General features: G+C 44.9%; 1 protein-coding gene across 1 annotated transcript in view; it reads right to left on the bottom strand.

Moving 5' to 3' along the window:
* The window catches only part of SUSD1 (sushi domain containing 1), a 119,120-nt gene extending 100,082 nt beyond the window's left edge, over positions 1 to 19,038 (bottom strand). The window contains exons 1-3 of the mRNA XM_081279303.1: positions 18,787 to 19,038; positions 6,744 to 6,857; positions 3,760 to 3,915 (exon numbers count right to left, since the gene is read on the bottom strand). Of these exons, the coding sequence (XP_081135429.1) occupies positions 3,760 to 3,915; positions 6,744 to 6,857; positions 18,787 to 18,892 (376 nt within the window). The 5' untranslated portion in view covers positions 18,893 to 19,038. The remainder of the gene's footprint in view (positions 1 to 3,759; positions 3,916 to 6,743; positions 6,858 to 18,786) is intronic.
* Between the last annotated feature and the right edge of the window lie 3,028 nt (positions 19,039 to 22,066).

Here is a 22,066-nt window from a genome sequence, read left to right as displayed (position 1 = left end):
CAACAGCAAGAGCTGAAAAGCTTGAGGAGATGGCTCACGTGGGGAACAAGCCTCCTGCCCTGGGATCTCTAGCCTCATCTCTGAGGGGGTAGGACTAATGTCTAGGAATGACCTCACCACAGGCAAACCTACAGGATCCAGGCTTGGGCAGGAGGTTCCGGGAACTGATGAATGGCAAACATGTGTTCCCTAAATTCTTTTCCTGCCTTTACCCCCCTTTCTTAGCCAGGGCTTAGTGCTGCTACATTTCACTAGCAGCAATGGCATCAGGCCCTAATGCCCCAAGAGATGAACTTATGAAAAAGAAGGTTGCTCCTGTAATCCCAGCAGCTCGGGAGGCTGAAGCAAGAGGATCATGAGTTCAAAGCCAGCCTTAGCAAAATCAAGGCACTAAGCAACTCTAAATAAAATACAAAATAGGGCTGGGGATGCGGCTCAGTGAGCCAGCGCCCCTGAGTTCAATCCTCGGTACCAAAAAAGAAAAAGAAAAAGAAGGTTGCTGCTGCCATCAGGTTGGGACGCATCCACAGAATCTGGAGAATTCAAGGGCACATAGAAGCTAGTTTGCAGTTTGCAGGTTTTGCTGTAGAGCCTGGCCTCCCTAGAATCCTATTGGTAGGGAGATGACTGCCTTAGGCCTCGCCCCTGTTAGTCGTCAGTCAGTCTCGTTTCTGTTTCTCTAGCCCACCCCCGCACACCACCCTCACACAGAATTGCCACAGAGCTTCTTCCTGTGCCTCATGACAAAGCTTCCGTGATTCCCCAGAGGCATTCAGTTCTGGAGCCAGAACATCTTCCGGTTCTCCAGAACTGGCTGGAATTATCTCCCTACTAGAACGCCTGCAACTCATTCCTTGTCTATTTTTGGTGGCCTTCCAGGAGGTCTACCCGCAACCAGCTCTTAAACTTGACTGTCACTCTATGAATCACAACAAACATCTGGCAGCAGGATTCTTCAGAATCTAGGAACCAGGCAAACACCAGATAATGGCTAATACCCCCAAATTTGCTAAGCTCCACTAATGTTTCCCTGGCAAATGTGATTTTGAAAGAAACTCAGTACCAACAAGAAAGTCACCCATCAGTTTTTATAAGGGGCTAACCAGAGGCCTCAACCAGAAAGGCCATGGGAATGAGTGCCGACGGTTACGGGGTTTCATTTTGGGATGATGAAAACACCTAAAATGAAATAGTAGTGATAGTAGCATAACTCAAAACCACCGAATTGTATACTTCAAAAGGGTGAATTTGGGGCTGGTGTTGTGGCTTAGTGGTAGAGCGCTTGTCTAGGAAGCAGGAGGCCCTAGGTTCAATCCTCAGCACCACATAAAAACAAATAAAGGTATTATGTCCAACTACAACTAAAAAATAAATATTTTTTTAAAAAGGGTGAATTTTGTGGAATGTGAAGTATATCCCAATTTCCCTAAAGGGGAATATCACTAAATAATTGCAAAAAGTAGAACAAATAGCAGCAGATCCTGGATCAGGATTCGTTCTCTTGGCTGACACTTATTGGACCTTTGCAAAAAAAAATATTTTCTTCTTCCTGCTCCTCTCTCTTTCCTTCTCACTCCCCTTCCCTCAAGTCCTCTTCTCCCTCCTCTTCTTCCTCTTCCTTCTTCCTAACTTTCAAAAGTTGACTAAAGCCCTTGGAACTATACTAATAAATAAACAGTTATAAAAGGTTTTCCCAGCAAACTCCCATAGCCTTGAAAACACAATTTCAGGTGTCACATCCTCCAGAACATTTCCCTTCCTCGTTGACAAGATAAGTGTCCCCCCTGGATTCCAGTCATCACCTTTGCTTTCCTGTGACTAATACCTATGAGGGTAAAATTAGCTGTCTGCCTGTCACCTCTCACTGGCCCAGCCGAGTCAGGGAAGAAGTGCATGAGAAACGTGGGATGAGTGAACTGAATCCTAGAGCGTCATCTTTTAAGGTTTCCATTAATCACTATCTTTTCTTGTTAACGTGCCTAATTTAATCTGTCAACACTGGACTTCTGCAACCATGTAGCTGGTAATTTGCTATCTGAAACCAAGAGGATATTATAATACGTTTACTCAGAATGCATTCATTCATAAATCAGCCAGATCCTCTGAGGGTTTCGCCTTGGTGCAGGTCAAGAGGGAGAATGGAGCAGAGCATCAGAAGCTGGCAGGAGGGAATCAAAGCATGTTCCCCCCTCCCTCTTTCTTTTCCCTGAAAACCTTGAAGTAACTCGGAGTTTTTCAGCAGTCACAAAGTCTTTGCGATCCATCTCAGGACCAGGAGTACTTTTCTGCCTCTCCTTCTCAAGGCCATTCAAAGATTTTCTTAGAAAGTCAGAGAGCCAGGGAACACAACGAAAAGATTCTCATCTAGGAAGGAGATCCTCATCAGACACAAAATTTGCCTTGATTTTGGACTTCCCAGCCTCCAGAACCTTGAGAAGGTTGAATTCATGTTGCAAGAAACTGGAAGAGTTCTGCCCAAACCTAAGAGCTGCGTGACAAGAGGCTGGCGGTCCCTGAGCGATGTGTCCCCATCATGGGGCGATGTGTCCCCATCATGGGGCGTGTTCACAGAGGGTCAGGGTGAAGCAGCTTAATGTGGACCCTGGGGCAAGTGAAAAATCAAGAGGTCCTCTGCACCAGCTGTGTTCCCTGTCACTTCCTGATGCCTGAATTACAGTAATATTCTTTCTTCTCAGTTTATTCATCAGTGAGCTGAAAATAATGCATGGTACATGCCACATATGAAATAAAAAGACAGCAAAATGGTGAAAATAAATTAATACTCGTCAAGTACAATGCAAACTTATTTCTCAGCGCTTCCTTATTTAATATCTACCTCCGCTCATGAACTATATGTTCCTTGACTTAGGATCTGTGTCTTTCTGGTATTTTACTATATCCCAGGACCAGGCACAAATATTTTTATTCATGAATTGGAATATAGGTGGTTTTTCTTTGTTTTAATAAAAATTTTAAAAGAAAGCTAAAGAGCTATATTATTATAACATGCTGTGAATAGAGCTCAGACAATAGAAGAGCCACTGAACTTTTTGGAGTTTTTTTTTTTCACTTTTACATGCAACCAACAGATGACCAGAAATTTGACCAATAAAGCTATTGTGATTCCAAAAGTTGCACACCTCTCTCTCTCTCAGCTTGTTCCTACAGCAGGCCAGCCCACCTCACAGGGACAATGTTCTGACCCGCTGTGAACTCACAGATCAGTCCATCCCCATGTCCTTAGCAGATGGCTCAGAGCCGGTAAGTGCCAGAGACACCCCAAGGACACCCCATTTGTAGTTATAAGAATTTGCAGCTGGCACAGCTCTCAGAGGGTCCCCCCTCAGGGTTCATGAGAAAAGTGTTCCAACACAAACACACAGAACCAGAAAAATAATATTACAATAACTCCCACAGACCACCTGTCACCATCAAAAATTCAGGAGATTTTCCAGATTCTGCAACTTAAAGTATCTTACAGTCATCATAACACTAGATACTTCATAATAACATCACTGGACACTTCAGCATGCATCTCCCAAAATAAGAATTTTATTATCCTATCTACCCCCACACCATTAACCCACCTCACAAAATTAACATTGATTCCCTCATAATCACTAACACTTAGTCCATCGTTACTCATAAAGGACAATCCCTCCCTTAAGTCACACTGAGTCTGGGATGGTCCTCAGCCCCTCCACAGCCCACATGCTGTTCTGCCTCACCAGGTGGCCAACAGCGCAGCCCCCTGAGTACCTGTGCAGAAGGTGCCATCATTGGGAATGAAGGTCTCGTTGTTGTTGGTGGCTCGATAGCCTTCCAGACAAACGCAGTAGAAGCCTCCCAGGGTGTTATGGCAAGACGTGTGTTTCCCACAGACCACCGGGGCTCCAAACTGGCACTCGTTTTTATCTGTTGATACATGGAAACAACACACAGAAAGGCCACCGTCCACACAGCATTCAGTAGCCCAGACTGTCTCTCTACAAACCCGGGGTAGCTGTGCTGTGACAAAGCTCACTGATCTAGTTTCACACCTCTTCTCCTTTCACATGCTTCCCAGACTAGAGGACCCAGGACTCTCTTGGTTGTGAGGCAGGTGTATCCAAATACCATCAGAGAAACCCCAAAGCCCAACTAGGCATCCATCTTATAAGAAGATTGGGAGAAGGGGACTCTTTTGAAACTTTTTCATACTTAAAAAATAAAATCAAATCAAGGGCTGAAGATATAGTAAGGGGTAGAGCATGTGCTTAGCATGCACATGTGCTTAGCATGCCAGGTTCAACTCTCAGCATGATAATAACAACAAGATTATCGCTGTTGGTATCGTTATGTCATCAGCTTGGGGAAACAAACCCAGCAGAATCCCATTTTTTTCAGCCCAGCCATTCTCTTGGTTTTTCATGAAAGCCACAAGAGAAAAATATTATATCCAATGATTGAAGTGGAAATTTTTTAACATCTGAGCTGCCAGGAAACACAATGGTATCAGCACTGAAACCTCATCCCAGAACAGGGCTAAGATTATGTCAGGAACAGCTCATGCTAATAGGGACTGTGAGTAACGTCAGTGAGGAGGGGCTGGAATGTGGATGCCTGTGAGGTCACAGATGCCTGCCCTGTGAGTCTTTCATTAAACAATTTAAAATTGAAAGAATAAAATGAAAGTAAATCTCCATCCCACCTCTGTCCTCTCGCCCAGGGGTCAGCAAACTTTATCGCAATCTCTATTACATCTACTCACCCATGCTTGTAGAGCTCCGAAGCAGATATAAAAAAACAGATAAACTAATAAGCAATGCTGTGTTCCAATAAAGTTCTATTTACAAAAACAAGCAACAGGTCAGATGTGGCTTGTGGGCCATAGTTTGCCAACTCTGCTCCAGCCTCTATCTTCAAAGCGAACTCCTGGAACCAATTTCTTGTGTTCCTTTTAGAGCTGTTCCGTCCAGCTAGGTTTTCATTTGTTTGTTTGTTTGGAGGGGGGAGCTCATTAACTTGAACATAAACTAGTAGTTTGGCTTTTTGTTCTTTAGTGTTTGATTTCACTATGGGTTCTCTTGAATCTGTTTCATAATCTCTCACAACTTGCACTCAATTCTTACTAACTCAAAAATGCCCTCCAAGAGATCTGGGTTCTTTAACTTTTTCTTGTGTTACCATTTTAAAATTTAATGAAATCTGGAACACAATTAACAGGTGAAACTAGTGGTAGTAAAATTAGAGATGTTTGGCCCAAGGATCAAAAAGGTACACAGTGCTTTCAGATAAAAGTCCAGCTGTTCATAAAACAGGAGATTCTTGTCCTGTGTCACTGTTTCGGTGACACTGGGTTGGTAAAGGATTCCAGAATTCTGAAATCCCTTGGCTAAATACCATGGTATAGTGCTTTTGACACATGTATAACCTCACCTGTAACTGCTGACCAAGTACTGTGATGTGCAGCATTCAGTGTTAGGGAATACATTAATGAGGCCCCCTCCTTCCTTTAAGAGAAGTGTCTATTGTTTAAAAGTAAATGGACATTGAGAGTACAGCCAGCCTCCTTAAGAGAGGGAATTCATCTAGAGAAGGGGCAGGAAAGCTCATCCATGCTCCTCAACTCCAAGTACAAAAATTTCTGATTTTTGCATGTCTCTGCTAGCAAAGGGGCTGCAGAGTGAAGAAGGTTAGTAGGATAAATTCCCTCAGGAGCCCCAGACTGCCAAGCAGCCACACCTTGCATGGGTAGAACCCTAAAAAGCAAGGGTCAAAGAAGATGCAACTTCAGGGTGCAGGAGGGTGATGATGGGTAACTGACAGCTCCTTTCAGCCTTCCCAATAGCTGAGACCAGCAGCATAGCACCACAGCTTATGAAATATGACTTTTTTCAATGCAGGACTGATTGTTATTTTTCTTTAAAAAGGAAACACACATACACACACACACACACACACACATGCACACACACATGCACACACACACACACATACAAAGATATCCCAAGGCTGAATACATTGCCTATCTACAATTGCATGGCAAAATTATCAATATTTTTACTGCATGTGACAAGGTTGCAGAGAGGAAACTAGGTGATTATTGTCACATTTACTATTACAATACTGTTGTGAAACTCTCTCTCTCTGAATTGGACTTAAATTGGGATATTGTCCATCTGTTGTGGCTTCTTATGGAAGCCACAAGGCAAAAAAATAATCTCAGATGCTTCCAACCTGAAGGACTTTGTATTCAAGTCATCCAAGTTCCCCAAAGGGTCATACCTACAAAAATTTCAGAGGATGGATTTTGGTAGACATAAGACCAAAACCAAGTTAACTATTTTGCTAATTAACCAAAAAATCCAATAGGAAATTATGATTTGTTTTTCCCCATGGTATTTATATAAATATTTATATATTTTTTAAAAACACAGAAATCTAGAAATGCAATATTCACTTGAGTTGTTAAATTAACACAAAACTTAAAACAGATCTCAAATTTCGGTTAGGTCAGAGAGTCAAGAGTCAAGTTTCCAGAGTCAAGTTCAATGACCTCTAACAGGAGGGATACTTCCTGGAAAACATCAGAAAAAGGATAGATCAAACACTAAAACAAAGATCTATTATAGTAGATAAAATTTCACATCACAAAATCATGTGAACAAAATGTTTTCCCCCCAAGGACACCAACTCTTTTACACTAGAGAATCCTATTTCTTGATTCAATGGTTCAATCTAACCCACCAGTCAGAACTTACCAACACAGGTAGTCATCCCATTGCCCACAAAGCCATAGTTACAAATGCAGATCTTCTTCCCTTCTCTTTGCTGGCAAGTAGCATGTTCGTGGCAAGTGGCACAGACATCAATACCTGAATCATAATTTGTATATTTCAAAAAAAGGAAAGTTCAAGGTGGGATACATTTAGTTAATATATTTTAAGATAGTCAATTTTCTCTCTCTCTCCCCCCCTCTGGTACTGGGGATTGAACACAGCGGAGCTTTACTACTGAACTACATCCCAGTCTATTATTATTATTATTATTATTATTATTATTATTATTATTATTATTATTATTATTTTGAGACAGGGTCTCCATAAGTTGCTTAGACTCTCCCTAAATTGCTTAGGTTGGTTTCAAACTTGCAATCCTCCCGCCTCAGTCTCCCAAATCTCTAGGAATATAGGCATGAGCCACTGCACCTGGCGGGAACCAAGGATTGAATTCCAAAATAAACAGGATGGATCTAATCTCATCTTTAAAGACCTTCAAGGGCGACTTATTGCCCATGAATACAGGGCAGATTCCTCCAGGTGTCAATCACCACTCTCATTCACCTAACTCCTGGCAGACATTTCCTGCCTCCATGGTTCACAAATCCCAAACATGTGGTACTCTCTGGGCAGAAGAGGCCAATCTTTCCTAACAGACCATCTACTGTCCGATCTCCGTGCCACGGTCCTGACAATCCTTCACCTAGAATGCCTACCTCCCTGTACACCTAAGCTGGCACCTACTCCAATTTCAAGACCCAGCCTGAGGATCTCATTCTGTCTCAGTCTCCCCCATCCCTCCATTTGTAAGAAAAAGGGAGTGTCTCGTCCTCTGTGCTGACCTAACACCTGCACGTTCCCAAATCAATCGTGTTAATTTCTTGTCATATCTGATCCCAGCTCTGTCTTCCCAGTTTGGTTTTATATGAGCCACTCAAAGACAGTAATTATGACCTTTGTCCAAACCTTATTATGGCCCAGCATAGACTCTCACTGTATTTTTATTGACTGGCTGGCTAAAGGGATCTGAAATCCAACTTGCTACAACTCAAAAAGTAAACAGAGGGGAGAGGAACACAGCTGCCTGTTACTCTATCCATTTTCCTTTTAGGGGCAAAAAAAAAAAAGGAATGAGTTTAAGATGTCAGGGAGATAACAGCAATTTCCCCACAGGATAACCACACCCCAATTACTTAGATAAACAGCAGAAATGTTTGAGGCTAAAACTCCTAAAACATCCAGATTTACCAGATGGTGATATCTGGCCCAAGATCAAACAAGAATTTCTACCTGAGGCCATGGGGGATACTGTTTCAGTGTCTCTGTAATTTCAGAAGTGGCCCAGTTAAGGAAGATTCCAGCATGGAATTTTATCTGTGTCTTGGCCCCATTATTAACCAGGCAATACAGGCCAGCCCTCAGGCTGCTCCAGGCACAAACCAACAGACACTAGGAGATTTCTAAATATTCTGCGTCCTGTTTTTCTTCTTCTTCTTCTTCTTCTTTTTTTAATGAATGATAACATAAAAATAAAACAAATTAATCATTACTAACTAATAAAAAATTAATCATTACTAATATCAAATTAACCATGGAATATTTACAAAATATATCTCAGACCATGAAAAAAATGCAACTAATTTTCAAAAAAAAAAAAAAATTAAAGGTATTATCTTCCTGCCACAGAATAGTAAATAATAAAGCTACAAAACATAATTCCAGCATCCCCTAAACGAAACTACTTGGAAAACTACAAAACATTCTCTCAAATCACTTTCGGGATACAGAAGATATCCAAAAATGAAATGTTTAATACTTGCTATAAAACTTATATACTCCAGAAAATTCTAGTTTATTTATTTTTTTTTCTTTTTTCCTTCTAAATTTTAATATTTATTTTTTAGTTCTCGGCGGACACAACATCTTTGTTTGTATGTAGTGCACGCATGCCAGGCGAGCGTGCTACCACTTGAGCCACATCCCCAGCCCAGAAAATTCTAGTTTAATGTGTCTTTATGGGCTGGGGATGTGGCTCAAGCAGTAGCGCGCTCGCCTGGCATGCGTGCGGCCCGGGTTCGATCCTCAGCACCACATACAAAGATGTTGTGTCCGCTGAAAAACTAAAAAAAAAAAAAAAAAAAAAAAAAACTATTAATGTGTCTTTATACTTTAGCTTTGACTTTTTTTTTTTTTTTTTTTTGGTGGGCAGGGATCAAACCTAGGGTCCTGGGCATGCAAGACAAGCACTCTATATCACCAGCCCCTTGTCTTTATACTTTAAAAGAAGGGGAGAAACCTTGACATATTAGCACATTACCCATCTGATGACATGGAAAAAAATCAAAAAGAAAGAAGGGAAAATAAAATACATAAAACTCATAGACACTATCAATTTGTAATCACATAATACAACCAAAATTTTGGAAATTCTTTTTAAATAATGGTTCTTGGGTGCTATGGTTTGGATACTGTCTAAGGTTGTCCTCCAAGGGTTCCTGTGTTGGAAGCCTGGTCCCCAGTGTGGCAATGTGAGAGGCCATGAAACCTCTGACAGGTTGGGCATCGTGGGAAATAATTGGGTCATTTGGAACATCACCCTCCCAGGGGATTAATTAGTTCTCATGATACCCCATTTACTTTTCACAAGAGAAGGGAGTTAAAAAGAGCAAGTCAGGCCGACTCCACCCTGTGGTTTCCTGTCTTGCCAAGTGATCTCTCCCTCAAGTAGTGCTTACGCCATGATGCCAGCTCCCAACAGGCCCTCACTGGAGGAAAACCAAAGGGGCCACCCATTCTTAGCCTTCTGGCCTCTAAAACTGTAGATTAAATAAACCTCCTTCCTTCTTTTTTCTTTCCTTCTTTCTTTTCCTTCTTAACTAAGTTATCTCACTTCAGGTATTTCATAATAGCAACTGAAACAGACTAATAATATACTGGGTCAAGTCAAAATCTTCAGTTGCGCTCAACCACACAATGATGAATACTCACTCCAATTTAATGGGTAGATAGAATGCAATCCTATTAAAAAACCTCAAATCTTGGGTGTGGAATTTCAGTTTGGTATGATGAAAAAGTTCTAGGGATGGATGGTGGTGGCAGCTGCACAACAAAGTGAATGTACTTGATGCCGCTTGGTTGCACCCTCTGAGATGGTAAATGGTACCACTGTATGTCTGTTTTACCACAATGATAAAAAGATACAGAAAGTTACATTTTAAAATAACTTTATTGGTACATTATACAAATACAAGAAAAGGGACCCTGGCTTAAGTGTACAGTTCAATGAGTTTGACAATGTATACAACCATGAAACAGTTGCCTCAACCAGGATACAAAATATGTGAATGGATAAACACAATTTCGTGTATCCATTGACAGCACAGAATGAAGTTCAATAAATGTTTGTTCCCCACAGCAACACAAAGGACAAGACAACGGAAGGCTGCTCAGACCACCTGTAGAACAGAAAGTGCTGGGGTGGGGATGGAGTTGAAGCTTATTATCCAGCCAGGAGGACCCTAGTTTGCAAGGCCTTGTAGAATAGTCCTCTGAATTCTGGTGATTTGAGAGACCAAATGGTCTCCTGAAGAAAGAAACTTTATACTGAATAAAGAGGAAGGGAGCACAACTCCCACCCAAGGACAGACTGTGGGGACTGCTTCTGACCACACATCAGAGTTCCTTGTTCAACACCTTCAAGCTCAGTTAAGAATCACCGGGAGGGGCTGGGGATGTGGCTCAAGGGGTAGCGCGCTCGCCTGGCATGCGTGCGGCCCGGGTTCGATCCTCAGCACCACATACCAACAAAGATGTTGTGTCCACCGAAAACTAAAAAAAATAAATATTAAAAAATTCTCTCTCTCTCTCTCTTTAAAAAAATAAAGAGTAACAATCATATGCCCATATTATTTAAAAAAAAAAATCACCGGGAGATAAGAGTGACCAATTCATCCCATTTTAATACTAAGTCCTGTGTCCTAGGAACCCCTCGTCTGGGTACAAACCAAGGTGGCCAGTCACCCTGAAAAGAGAGGCTTGTTAAAAATACAGAATTCGGGGACTGGGGTTGAGGCTCAGCGGTAGAGCACTCGCCTAGTACGTGCGAGGCCCTGGGTTCAACTCTCAGCACCACGTATAAATAAATGAATAAAATAAAGGTTCATCAACAACTAAAACATATTATTAAAAAAAAAAAAAAACATAATTCACAGAGACTCCGATTTGGTGGGTGTGGGTAGGGCCTGAGACTCTGCCCTTCCAAGAAGCTCCCGGGTGGACCACACCATGAGTAGCACTGTAAGTCTAGCTCAACCTCAAGGACATCAGCCAGAATTCTAGAAGGCTAGGGGGAGGCAATAATGAGAGAAGTCTTCCACCAGTCTAGACTGACACACTATGCAGCTACAGGAACAATGTGACAGGAAGAACAAGCCATAGGAAGGGGATTCTCCAGGCCAACAGAAAGGTCACCAGGCCTCTGCTACAGCCTGCAGGAGGGCTACGTCAGGGGTAACTGCATCCACGCCAAACACGACTTTAGCTGAGTGTGGTGGCACAGGCCTGTGATCCCAGCTATTGGGAGGTGAGGCAAGATGATCACAAGTTCAAGGCCAGCCTGGGCAACTTAGTAAGACCCTATCTGGAAATAAAATAGAAAGGATTGTGGGGTGTAGTTCAGTGGTAGAAGACTTGCCGGGCACGTGTAAGACCCTGGGTCAATCCCCAGGACTGCAAAAAATAAAAAGATGACGTCAGCTCTGTCATCAGCAGACTCAGTACCTGAGAGCAGAGAGGTGGCCCCATATAACTGAAGGGTGGGGTCCCCCAGGGACACCTAGAATTCCTGGCAGAGAAACAGGAAAGTTAAGAGATTCCAAAATCTCAAAGGAAGAAAAGCCTGACAAGTACTTTCTGTAACTATCACCTTATCATCCTGCTACGCTACCACCCCAGGTTCCCTCCCACTCCCCGTTCTGCAGAGACCAAGCCAGCCAAGCCCAATTCACATCCAATGATGAAAGGCTGAGAGGGGTTTAGAGGTCTCACCAAGACTAGAGTTGTCTCTCTTGCTCCCCAGTTATGTGATCTTAGGTAACTGTCAGCCCTCCAGCTTTAATCCTCAAGAAGGAAATGGTGTTGTCAAAATTAAATGAGAAATAAGGCTGGGGATATAGCTCAGGTGGTAGGGTTCTTGCGTCGCATGGACAAGGCCCTGGGTTCAATCCCCAGCACCACACACACACATACACACACACAAACACACACACACACACACAAAAAAAAAAGATTAAATGAGAAATAGAAACACTGAAAAAACTTCTAAAGCACTATGTAAATTATATGAATCATATGCCTGTTTCCATAGACTGTTATTTTTGCTAGAAACTGTCATACAAGATGCAGGACTTGGGAGCTGGGGTTGTGGCTCAGTGGAAGGGTGCTTGCCTAGCAAATGTGAAGCACTGGGTTCGATTCTCAGCACCACATATAAATAAATTAAAATAAATATCCATTACCAATTTAAAAAAAGATGCAGAGCTTGGTATGTGGCAAAGTGGCAAGGAAAATGGGAGTTATCATCTTGCCACTTACTAGACATGTAACCTTAACAATCTCCGTGCTTCAGTTTCCTGTAAGTCTGTGAAATGCGAAAAATACCAAACCTACTTCATACAGTTTCTGTGAGAATTAAAGAGTAAATGAGTTAATACACACAAGGCAATTAGAATATGTTATGCATAGTTACACCACCACTCAACTCAACAACCCTGTTAGTGAAGGTATTAACTCCCACGTTAGCTACTCAGCTCCCAATTATGCTAATGGAAGCACAATGGATACTCTTGACATAGAAATCCAATGCAATATCTTTGCTTGGACAAAGGCCTACCTATTCCCTAGCATTCATTATAGGAATCATAATATTCTAATTTACATAATCACTCCCTGCTTTTCCCACATCCTCCCAATCTCCTGGGTAATACCTGGCTCACAATTTAAAGGTCAGCTTTGTCATCCTCTCAGCCTGCTCACCTGTCCCTCCTCTGCACAGCCATCAAGAAAACCTGTATCTCGGGATGGGCTGGGGCTGCTGCCTCCCTCTTTGCCTCAATACGCAAGCAAGCATTTAACTGCACTTCTGAGATATCAGCTGATGGACTTTAACAGTAAGATGAAGAGATGCTGCTCACACTCAAGGGAAGAAGGGTGTGTAAAAGCACAATGGGAGTGCCTGAACTCATATCTGTCCTCATCTAACCCCCAGTCATTCACAGCGAGCCCAAACCAACCCACTGCACCACCTGCCTGAGATTCTGTCTCTCAAACTTGTGGACACAAGGTAGGACCATCTAATAACCTCAGAGGAAAGCCAAAGGGGCCCAGAACTCAAGAAGAAAGGCCATTCCCAAGTCTCCTGTGACATTGCATAACACTGCATTGCTCTTAAGAAAGTGCACTAAATTCCAGAGATGGAAGGAACCTGAGAACACGTATATTCTCTCCTCTCCAACATTCTTGACAGGAAAAAGAAAGGAAGAAAGGAAGGAAGGAAGGAAGGAAGGAAGGAAGGAAGGAAGGAAGGGAGGGAGGGAGGGAGGGAGGGAGGGAGGGAGGGAAACAAAATGTAGCCTCTGCTTTAACACCCCCTGCAAGAGGGAGGGCAGCGCTACTCCCTCAAGCAATGTCACCACAGAGCAATTCAACAATCACATATGCCCCCACCTGACCAGGCCCAGGACTGACACCACCCTGCTAGAACCCTTAACCTTTCCTGGAGTACAGTGGTTTTCAGAACCTGCAGCTTCCATTTGTCACCAAGATCAACCAGCAGTGGGCCCCACACCTGGCCTCCAGACCAGAAACCAACCCACCAGAGTGCCCCAATCTCAACTCTGAGTCTTGAGTTAACTTACTAGACATGTAACCTTGCCACTTACTAGACATGTAACCATTACTTCAGGCCCTACCCCAAGGTTCATGACCTGTGGTCACCCACTTCTCCCACGCTGCTTCACTCCTGACATTCTTAAGCCAGCTGTGCACCTTTTTTCTTTCTTTTTTTCATTATTTTATTTATTTATTTTTATGCAGTGCTAAGAATTGAACCCAGTGCCTCACACCTGCTAGGCAAGCTCTGCCCCTGAGCTACAGCCCCAGCCTTGTGCACTTAAAAAAAAAAAAAAAAAAAATCCCTGCTTCTCATTTCCCTTTCCCCTTTGCAGGGCTGAGTCCAACAGAGGACTCTGCTACCTTGAGCTGCGGACACACAGACACTAAGGAGCTCAGTTTTAGATTTGAAAAAGAAGATGAAGATGTGCCCAGGGCCAGGTCCCTGGAGGTGGAACACGGGCCACAGTAGGGAGCTTCATCAATTCTGATCTTGCTCCCTTATTTATTTATTTTATTTTTTTATTTTTTTTTAATTATTTTATTGTTGGTTGTTCAAAACATTACATGGTTCTTAATATTGCTCCCTTATTTAAAGCAACTTTGAATCACTCCAACACCGTTCACTCTCATTTGTCCTCCCATGCCCTCACCTCCTCTCTGAGGAGTAAATAGGCTGCTGTAATTCACAGAGAAGGAGCGAAGACCAAGCCAGTGAAAGAATGGTTAGTGAAGACAGGGGGCACCTCAGACAGAGAGGACAACTTCCCTGGCCCTGTCTACCTTTGCCCCCCCCCATGCTCCTCAAGGTCTCTGCCTGTCCTCTCTCTGGCCTTCCCCAACCCCAGCCAGGCCTGACCCAACAAGTCCCAGAGCCACTCCCAGACTCAGAGCAATGCCAGAGAAAGGTTAAGAAACAGGACAGACTGGTTCCACCCCTCCTCACCCATTCCTAACCTCTGGATCCCTCTGGGGCCTGGAACCCCACCCAACCAACAACACCCCACTGCTTTCCCAACTGTGTTTCTGGAACTTTCCTCACAGCCTAGCCCCATCCCCCAAACATCCTCCATACCAATTAAATGTAATTCAGCTCATGTGAGGGACTGAACAGACAAGTGGACCATGGCCAGACATACATAAAAATAGAACTCAGGCCCCCACGGCAGCCATCCCTCCAGGAACTCAAACCTCAACCTCTGTTGCAATCGCCCGAGATGGACTTACTCAATAATAGCCAGCTTCCGTAATCTTTGCCCCCATTTCTAACTTAGGACCAACCAGAGAAAGCCAAATAAGTCCCCCTCACAGTCACACAGGATATCTGCTGCTAGTCAGCAGCCTCCAGCCGCCCCAGGCTGGACACACCTGCTGCCCTCCCTCAAGTCTCTTAAACTCTCCCGCCCCCTTGCCTGCTTTTGAGACTTTGCCAGACGCAAGTGTCCTGGTTGACTCCCATCTACAGCAAGCGCTCAATCAATAGCTTTTGCGTGAAGAGGCTTTCTTTGCAAGAGAACGAGAACTCCTTGGAGTGATCTTTTTTTTTTTTTTATTTTATTTTATTTTATTTTTTTAATTATTGGATGTTCACAACATTACAAAGCTCATGACAAATCATATTTCATAGATTAGAATCAATTGGGTTATGAACTCCCATTTTTACCCCAAATACAGATTGCAGGTTATGCTTAGTGAAGCTAGCCAATCCCTTAAAAACAAATACCAAATGTCTTCTTTGATATAATGAGAGCAACTAAGAACAAAACAGGGAGGATGAGCAGGAAGAAAAGATTAGCATTAAACAGAGACATGAGGCGGGAGGGAAAGGGAGAAAAAAAAAGGGAAATCACATGGAAATGGAGGGAGACCCTCATAGTTATACAAAATAACATGTAAGAGTTTTTATTTTTTTTTTTAATTGGTTGTTCACAACATTACAAAGCTCTTGACATATCATATTTCATACATTAGATTGAAGTGGGTTATGAACCCCCAATTTTACGCCAAATGCAGATTGCAGAATCACGTCGGTTACACATCCACAATTTTACATAATGCCCTATTAGTAATTGTTGTATTCTGCTACCTTTCCTATCCCCTACTATCCCCCCTCCCCTCCCCTCCCATCTTCTCTCTCTACCCCATCTACTGTAATTCATTTCTCTCCTTGTTTATTTTCCCATTCCCCTCACAACCTCTTATATGTAATTTTGTATAGCAATGAGGGTCTCCCTTCTGGGAGATCCTTGGAGTGATCTTTATTTCCAGTCACATTCCCAGCTCAAGCCACAAGCCCGACCCCCAAGGCTCTTAGCCTGATCAAGGTCCCATGGCCTGGCACGGGATCTCTGCTGTGGCAGAGAGAAGTGGGTAACTCTGATGGGCCTCCCGGAAGCCAGGACAACTGGGCTGGTTTTGAAATATGAATAGCACTGAGGAGATGGTTTCGGGAGAAGGAAACAGCAGTTCTCTTCCATTCTCCTCCTCCTTCCTTCCCCTTCCAGAGAGAAACCTCTCCTACTTAGAGTCCAGCTTTCCTTGGGCTCCATTAAATATCTCATTGATTTCTGCATTTTCAACTTCTCTCCCTCTCTACTGAATAATTCCTCTGTGTAAAATATGCTTAAGTTGGCTTTACTCCACTCTGACCTGGCCAGCCCAAACAAATGGTGCCCTCCTTTTCCTTTTTTGAAGAGTGCCCTATAGCCGCAGTCTCTGTCCTCACTCTAGTGCCTCTGCATCTGGTTCTCACCCCCTCTGCTCTGCTAGCTCTGGGTTGCTGCTGGCCAGGCTCTCAAATCCAAAGTCTTTCCTGAGTCTGCAGCCCCTGACTTCCCCGGCTGTGGTTTCCTCCATACTCTGCGAGTCCTGTCCTCCTTACCTACCCCGACCTACCTTGACTGCCGCTCCTTCTTCCCTCCTTACATCCACATCTAAACTTGGTCTTCCCCAAGAACCTGTCCTGGGTCTTCTTAATCTGGTCAACCTCAAGGCTTCAAATGACCTTCAAGCTTATGCATGCCACTTGCACCTATCTAGTGGCCAGTTGTGACTCCCTATTGATTTCATCTGTCCAAAATCCATACTAGCACCCCAAATTCAGGATGTTCAAAACAATCATCTTTCTTCCCAGTCTTTTTTCTCCTCCCACAGAACCACAGATCCAAGTCACCCAGTCCCAAAACCTTAGTGTCATCTTCTTCCAATGCCACTCCCACTTTCTCACCCACATCCAGTCCTCCTACTGTCATTACTATGGATTCCATCCTCAGAACTGCCAGGCCAGAAACCCTAACTGCCTCAGTGAGCTCTAAGCCCCCAGGCTTTCTCCCCCATATTGTCCACTATCGAAAAACCAGTCACACATAAAACCAGATTCTCCAAGACTGGAAAAGGAAGGAGACTTGCTTCATCAAGAGAGGAGGCTCCATCAGGCAGTCCATTTCCTGGAATTCACCCCACCACCTTTACGAAGTTGCAGGTGGACTGGGGTATAGCTCAGGGGTAGAGCACATGCCTAGCATGGCCTGGTTCAAACCCCAGCACACACATACAGAAAAAGTTACAGGTGACCTTGGGTACCTACTGGCTCTACCCAGCCATCTTAGCCTAGCAATTCAACAGGACGCTGGACAGTTTCCTAGGCTAGAGACTTCACAGGAAGATCCTGAAATGAGCTCCGAGTCTCTACAAGCTTTCATGGGCGCTGCTTTGGGAGACCAAGTCGGGGAAGGAAGGAGGAAAGATCACCAGAGGGTCCGATATTACAAAACCAGTCACTCCGGAAAGTTGAGCCATCAAGACAAACACCCACCAGTGAAGGCAAATGTCCCAAAGAGAACTCAGGGGACAGGAATCTGAGCCACAAAGTCTCCTTACATGGAAATTCCCATCATTTCAAGTTTAGTGTTTGGTGTTATTAAGGAAAGGTGAGTGTGTGTGGGGGGGGGTCCTTGTACACACTTTTCATATCACTTCCTGTACAAAAACCCACAATGGCTCCCAGTGGCTTCCCACTACCCAGGAACAGCTACTCCAAATGCAGAGGTCTGCCAATCAAGGTACTTGGCCTCCTGGTGAGATCCAGTCTGTGTTCCCATTCCCCTTCCCATCCATCTGCTACAGGCCAAGGGAACCACGGGCCCCATCCTGGGTGCCTCTGTGTTGCTTCCTCCCCTTGTCCCTCATCTGGAATTCACTCACACATGTGAGAGCTGTTTGCCCTCTCTGCTAAGAGTTAGCGCGACTTTGTTTTCCCAAATCCAATATTACCAATCCTCGATGGATGGCCCAGCTCACGGGGCATTCGTGATGTCCACACCCCTTTCCCCTCCCCACTAGACGTGATTCTCCTATCTTCTGACCACCCACCCCTTCTCAGAGCACTCCGATCCTTCTGCCTTCCATCACAGTACCTCCCCTACTTGTCTGAATCCTCTATGGTACAGTAACTCCCTCCACGCTCGCTCGGTGTTGCGTTTTGCAGAGGAGGAAAAACAACACCTACAACACCAATTGCCTAGAAATGGATCATCTGCTTGTCTGCCTCCTCCAGATTATGAGTTCAAAGGCGGCCAGCCCTGCACACTCCTATCTGGAGCGGAGAAGCTATTCAAGGACCCTGTAGCCAAGGAATGAATGAGCGGTCTTCCTGTAAACTTCCTCACCATATTTAGCATCCAGTTCTTCAGGGAGGTGAAAAAATTAAAGAGTAGAAAGTCAAGTGCTTGGGGTCAAGAATTTGTCAGGCAAAAGCCACCGCAGAGCCAGAAGCCCCACAGTGCAGCGGAACTCCCTCCCGGGCCCTCCTACTCCGGGTGCGGCTCCCCGATCGCGCCCAGCCCCCACCTCGCCACACGCCCCGGGGCAGCGGCCGGTTCCCTAGGGCGCCGGTAAGGCCGCCTCCAAAACCGCTTCCCCCGGAGGCCTGGGGCTGGCGTGGGGCGCCCCTCGTGTTTCTTCCAGCTCCGCCTTCGTGATTCCAAAACGCTGGAGCAAGCTCCACCTGCGCTCCACGCCCCGGCTGCACGCTGGCCGGCGCAGGGGCGGGGAAGCGTCCAGACGCGGACGCGTCCTCCAGCGCCCAGCTGGGGCCTCCCGGGGCCCCCGCGCCGCACGTGTCCCCGCCCACACTCACCGGGGGCGCTCGGCGCTCCAGTAGTGCCGCGGGCCATGCAGAGCAGCAGCAGCAGCTGCACCAAGCAGGCGGGTGGGCGACCCGCGCCCCAGGGCCCCCGGCCCATGCCGCCGCGTCCCTCCAGGCGCGCCCGCGACTCCCCCTGCGGCCCTGGAGGCGCCGAGATAAGGCGGCGGGTGCCGCGGGGAGGGGGCCGGCCCAGTCGCTTCCGGCGCCGCGCGGGGAAGCGGAGGGCGCCTCGGGGTCCCCAGGAGGCCGAGGAGCCGGGGAGCCCGAGGGCGCTGGCCGGAGTTTTCAGTCGCGCACCTCCTGGGTCCCGGGGGCACAGGACAGGGTCCGGCCCTCTGGCCTTTACTTTCGGAAAGGGGGACAGACATTTAAAGGGGAGCCCCCAGACTGTGCTAGGGAGGAAACGTCCGCGGTGTGTGCACGACAGGGACAGAGGGAGGCGCCCCCCACCCCGGGAGGCCAAAGGAGAGGGGCGGGGGGCCCGGGAAAGGACTCTTCCAGGACGTGGAAGAGCTGGGATGAGGTTGCTGCGGCTCCAAGGGAGAGGCGAGAGGGCGGGAAGCCGCGAGGCCCAGGCACCCAGAGATAGAGACGTGACCAGGTGACGGGACCTAAAGAGCCCAGCTGTGATGGCCCGAGGGCAGGCAGGAGTTCCCGCTGCTCAGAGGGCGTCCAGCCTGGGGCGTAAGGGAGGAAGGAAATAACCCGCCTGAATGATGAGATGGACGTGAGGAAGGCATCTTAGCGGCGAGAAAGCTGTGCTGTGAAGGGACAGGGACAGAGAGTGTGTTCTAGAAATGGGGTCGTGGTGCCGGGGATGGTGGCGCACGCCTGTGATCCCAGCGACTCCGGAGGCTGAGGCAGGAGGATCGAAAGTTCAACGCCAGCCTCAGCAGTTTAGCAAGACGCTGTCTCAAAATATAAAAAGGGCTAGGAATGTGGCTCAATGATTAAGTGCCTCTGGGTTCAATCCCTGGTACCAGAAAAAGAAAAAGAAACGGAGTGGGGACCTCCTTAGTGTGAGGAGCGGATATCTGGAAAGAGACATTAAACGGCAGCGGTAAACAAATCCACATAAGCCAAGTAAAGGAGGCTGCTGAGAAACTGTAACAACAGGGAGTCGCTCTATCAAGAAGTGTGCCTGCACTGTGGGGTTGGGAGGCCTGGGGGCAGTCCCCTCCGGAGCTGCTGCAGGAATTAAGGCAATACAAGAAAAGCTCTGGTAAAAAGAAAAAGAAAAAAAAAAAGACTTGTTGACATGCTTTGGAGTCTGGCATTGGCAAGTGAGTGAAGAAGAAGAGAAAATGGAGTCCACTGGATTTTATGTCCGGAAAAGAGACATTTAAGTAGAATGTCTGGAAAAGAGAAGGAAAGAGAAATTACAGATGTCATTTAGATTTATGGTTTGGACAACTGGGGTGGACAGTGGTGGAAGCCACTGAGATAAACATCCGAAAAGAGATGCAGCTGGGGTAGAGCAGGCTGCGGGAAAAGAAAGATGATCCTGAGTGAAGGCTTTGAGCTTGTAATGCCCGTGGGGCCATCCAAGTGCCAGAGCACCCACTACTTCAACCCATATCCACACTTGCTTTCTCTACCATGAGCTTGCCCTAAATCTTAACCACAGGAGAACACAGCCATATAAGGGCTGAACTTGTGCAGCCTTAAAAAGAAATTGTTAAAAATAAACTTCTAGACTCTTTTGTAGCAGACTTTCTTGCAAATTATTTTTGTTCAACAAAGATAGGGCCCTGCTTTGGAAAGTAGTAGATAGACAGTGTGAGTTTTGCAATTATTTAGGCCTTTTTTTTTTTTTTTTGCTAAGCTCAGCTCACCATGAACTTTGAAATTATGAAATATTGCAACAAATTTGCCATTTATTTGAGACATTTCTTAACCAACCTATATCTCCATCTCCCACATACTCCTCTGTAAAATAAATTCAAATATTTATGCAGGTATATACATTTTCAAAATATTTTTTAGTTGTAGATGGACACAATACCTTTATTTATTTGCTTTTATGTAGTGCTGAGGATCAAACCCAGTGCCTCACATGTGCCAGGCAAGTGCTCTACCACTGAGCCACACCCCCAACCCCTACTTTTTTAAAATTAGTGATGTCAGGAAAAATTCTCCAAAACTTGAGAATGGGCAAGAGAAATTACTGAGTGTCCTTTCCGGGTGTTGCATCGGTTACTGTCTAGTAGCCATTCAGAAATGCTCGCACCTTCTCGGGCTTGTTGCTGATAATTGTTTTCTACTCTGTAAGGGTAGAAGTTAACTTGTAGAAAACTGATGATAAAACAAAAAGTTCTTGTCTATAACAACGAAGATGAATATTTTTCAGGAGAAATATAAGTGCCGCCTTCTTTTGTCCTATATATCATATCAGCTGGTTAACCAGTTTGGAATCTACCAGCAAATCCATTTCATCATTCTCAACTTCAGATTTTCCTTTGAACCTTAATATCTTACTGGTTCTTCTTTGAAGTCACTCTCTTACTGAGTTCCTCATTAATTAATTAGTTGAACAGAATCTCAGGTTTTAATTTTGTATTTGCATGAGTCATGTTTTTAACTTTGTAAATTACACTTTAGCACAAAACATGTTCTATATTCTATATTAGATTGAGTTATTTTTATGGGCTTTTTTGGCTTTTAAACAAATTTTTTTGAAAAGTAGGACAAAAGCATCACTGAGCTTTCTGTCTGTTTGTTTGTTGTTGTTGCTGGAGATGGACCCCAAGGGCACTTTACCATTGCCATTGGGTACTTCTTACCCAATGGTAAGTTCATTGAATCACAAGATGAAAGATTATCTCCTTATAAGTATTTGTCAAAAACATTAAAGCAATATTGAATGAGTGTAAACTTGGAGCAGTGAGATTATTGCTGAGAAAAATTGTTCTCTTTTTGGGAGACAGTGGCCAATACACCATCTTTTAAAAGAGAATCTGTAGCGAGTTCTTTCCTCCACAACATCTGGATTTTAATACTTCATTAGAGAATTTCAAGTTTTGGTTTCAAGATGGCATCTTCAGTTCTGAAAGTTCTTTCTCCTTCCCTCCCTGATCCTGGTAAAATGGGGAAAGATACACTGTGTACATACAGTATTTGTTGTTTGTCCCAGCTTCCTGTCTCAGAACTCCTAACACCCTGGGAGTTTCCTTAGTGTAGGAGTATCTTCTGTTAATCATAATGACTCCTTTTAATAACACCTGAGTTTATGCTAATAAGATTGAAACAGTTGGGGACCCCCATGAAAAAT

This window comes from Spermophilus citellus (assembly GCF_964194105.1).
Source record: "Spermophilus citellus genome assembly, chromosome: 2".
NCBI classification, from domain to species: domain Eukaryota; kingdom Metazoa; phylum Chordata; class Mammalia; order Rodentia; family Sciuridae; genus Spermophilus; species Spermophilus citellus.
Note: the sequence above shows the minus strand (reverse complement) of the source record. Positions and strands in the feature narration are given on the sequence as shown.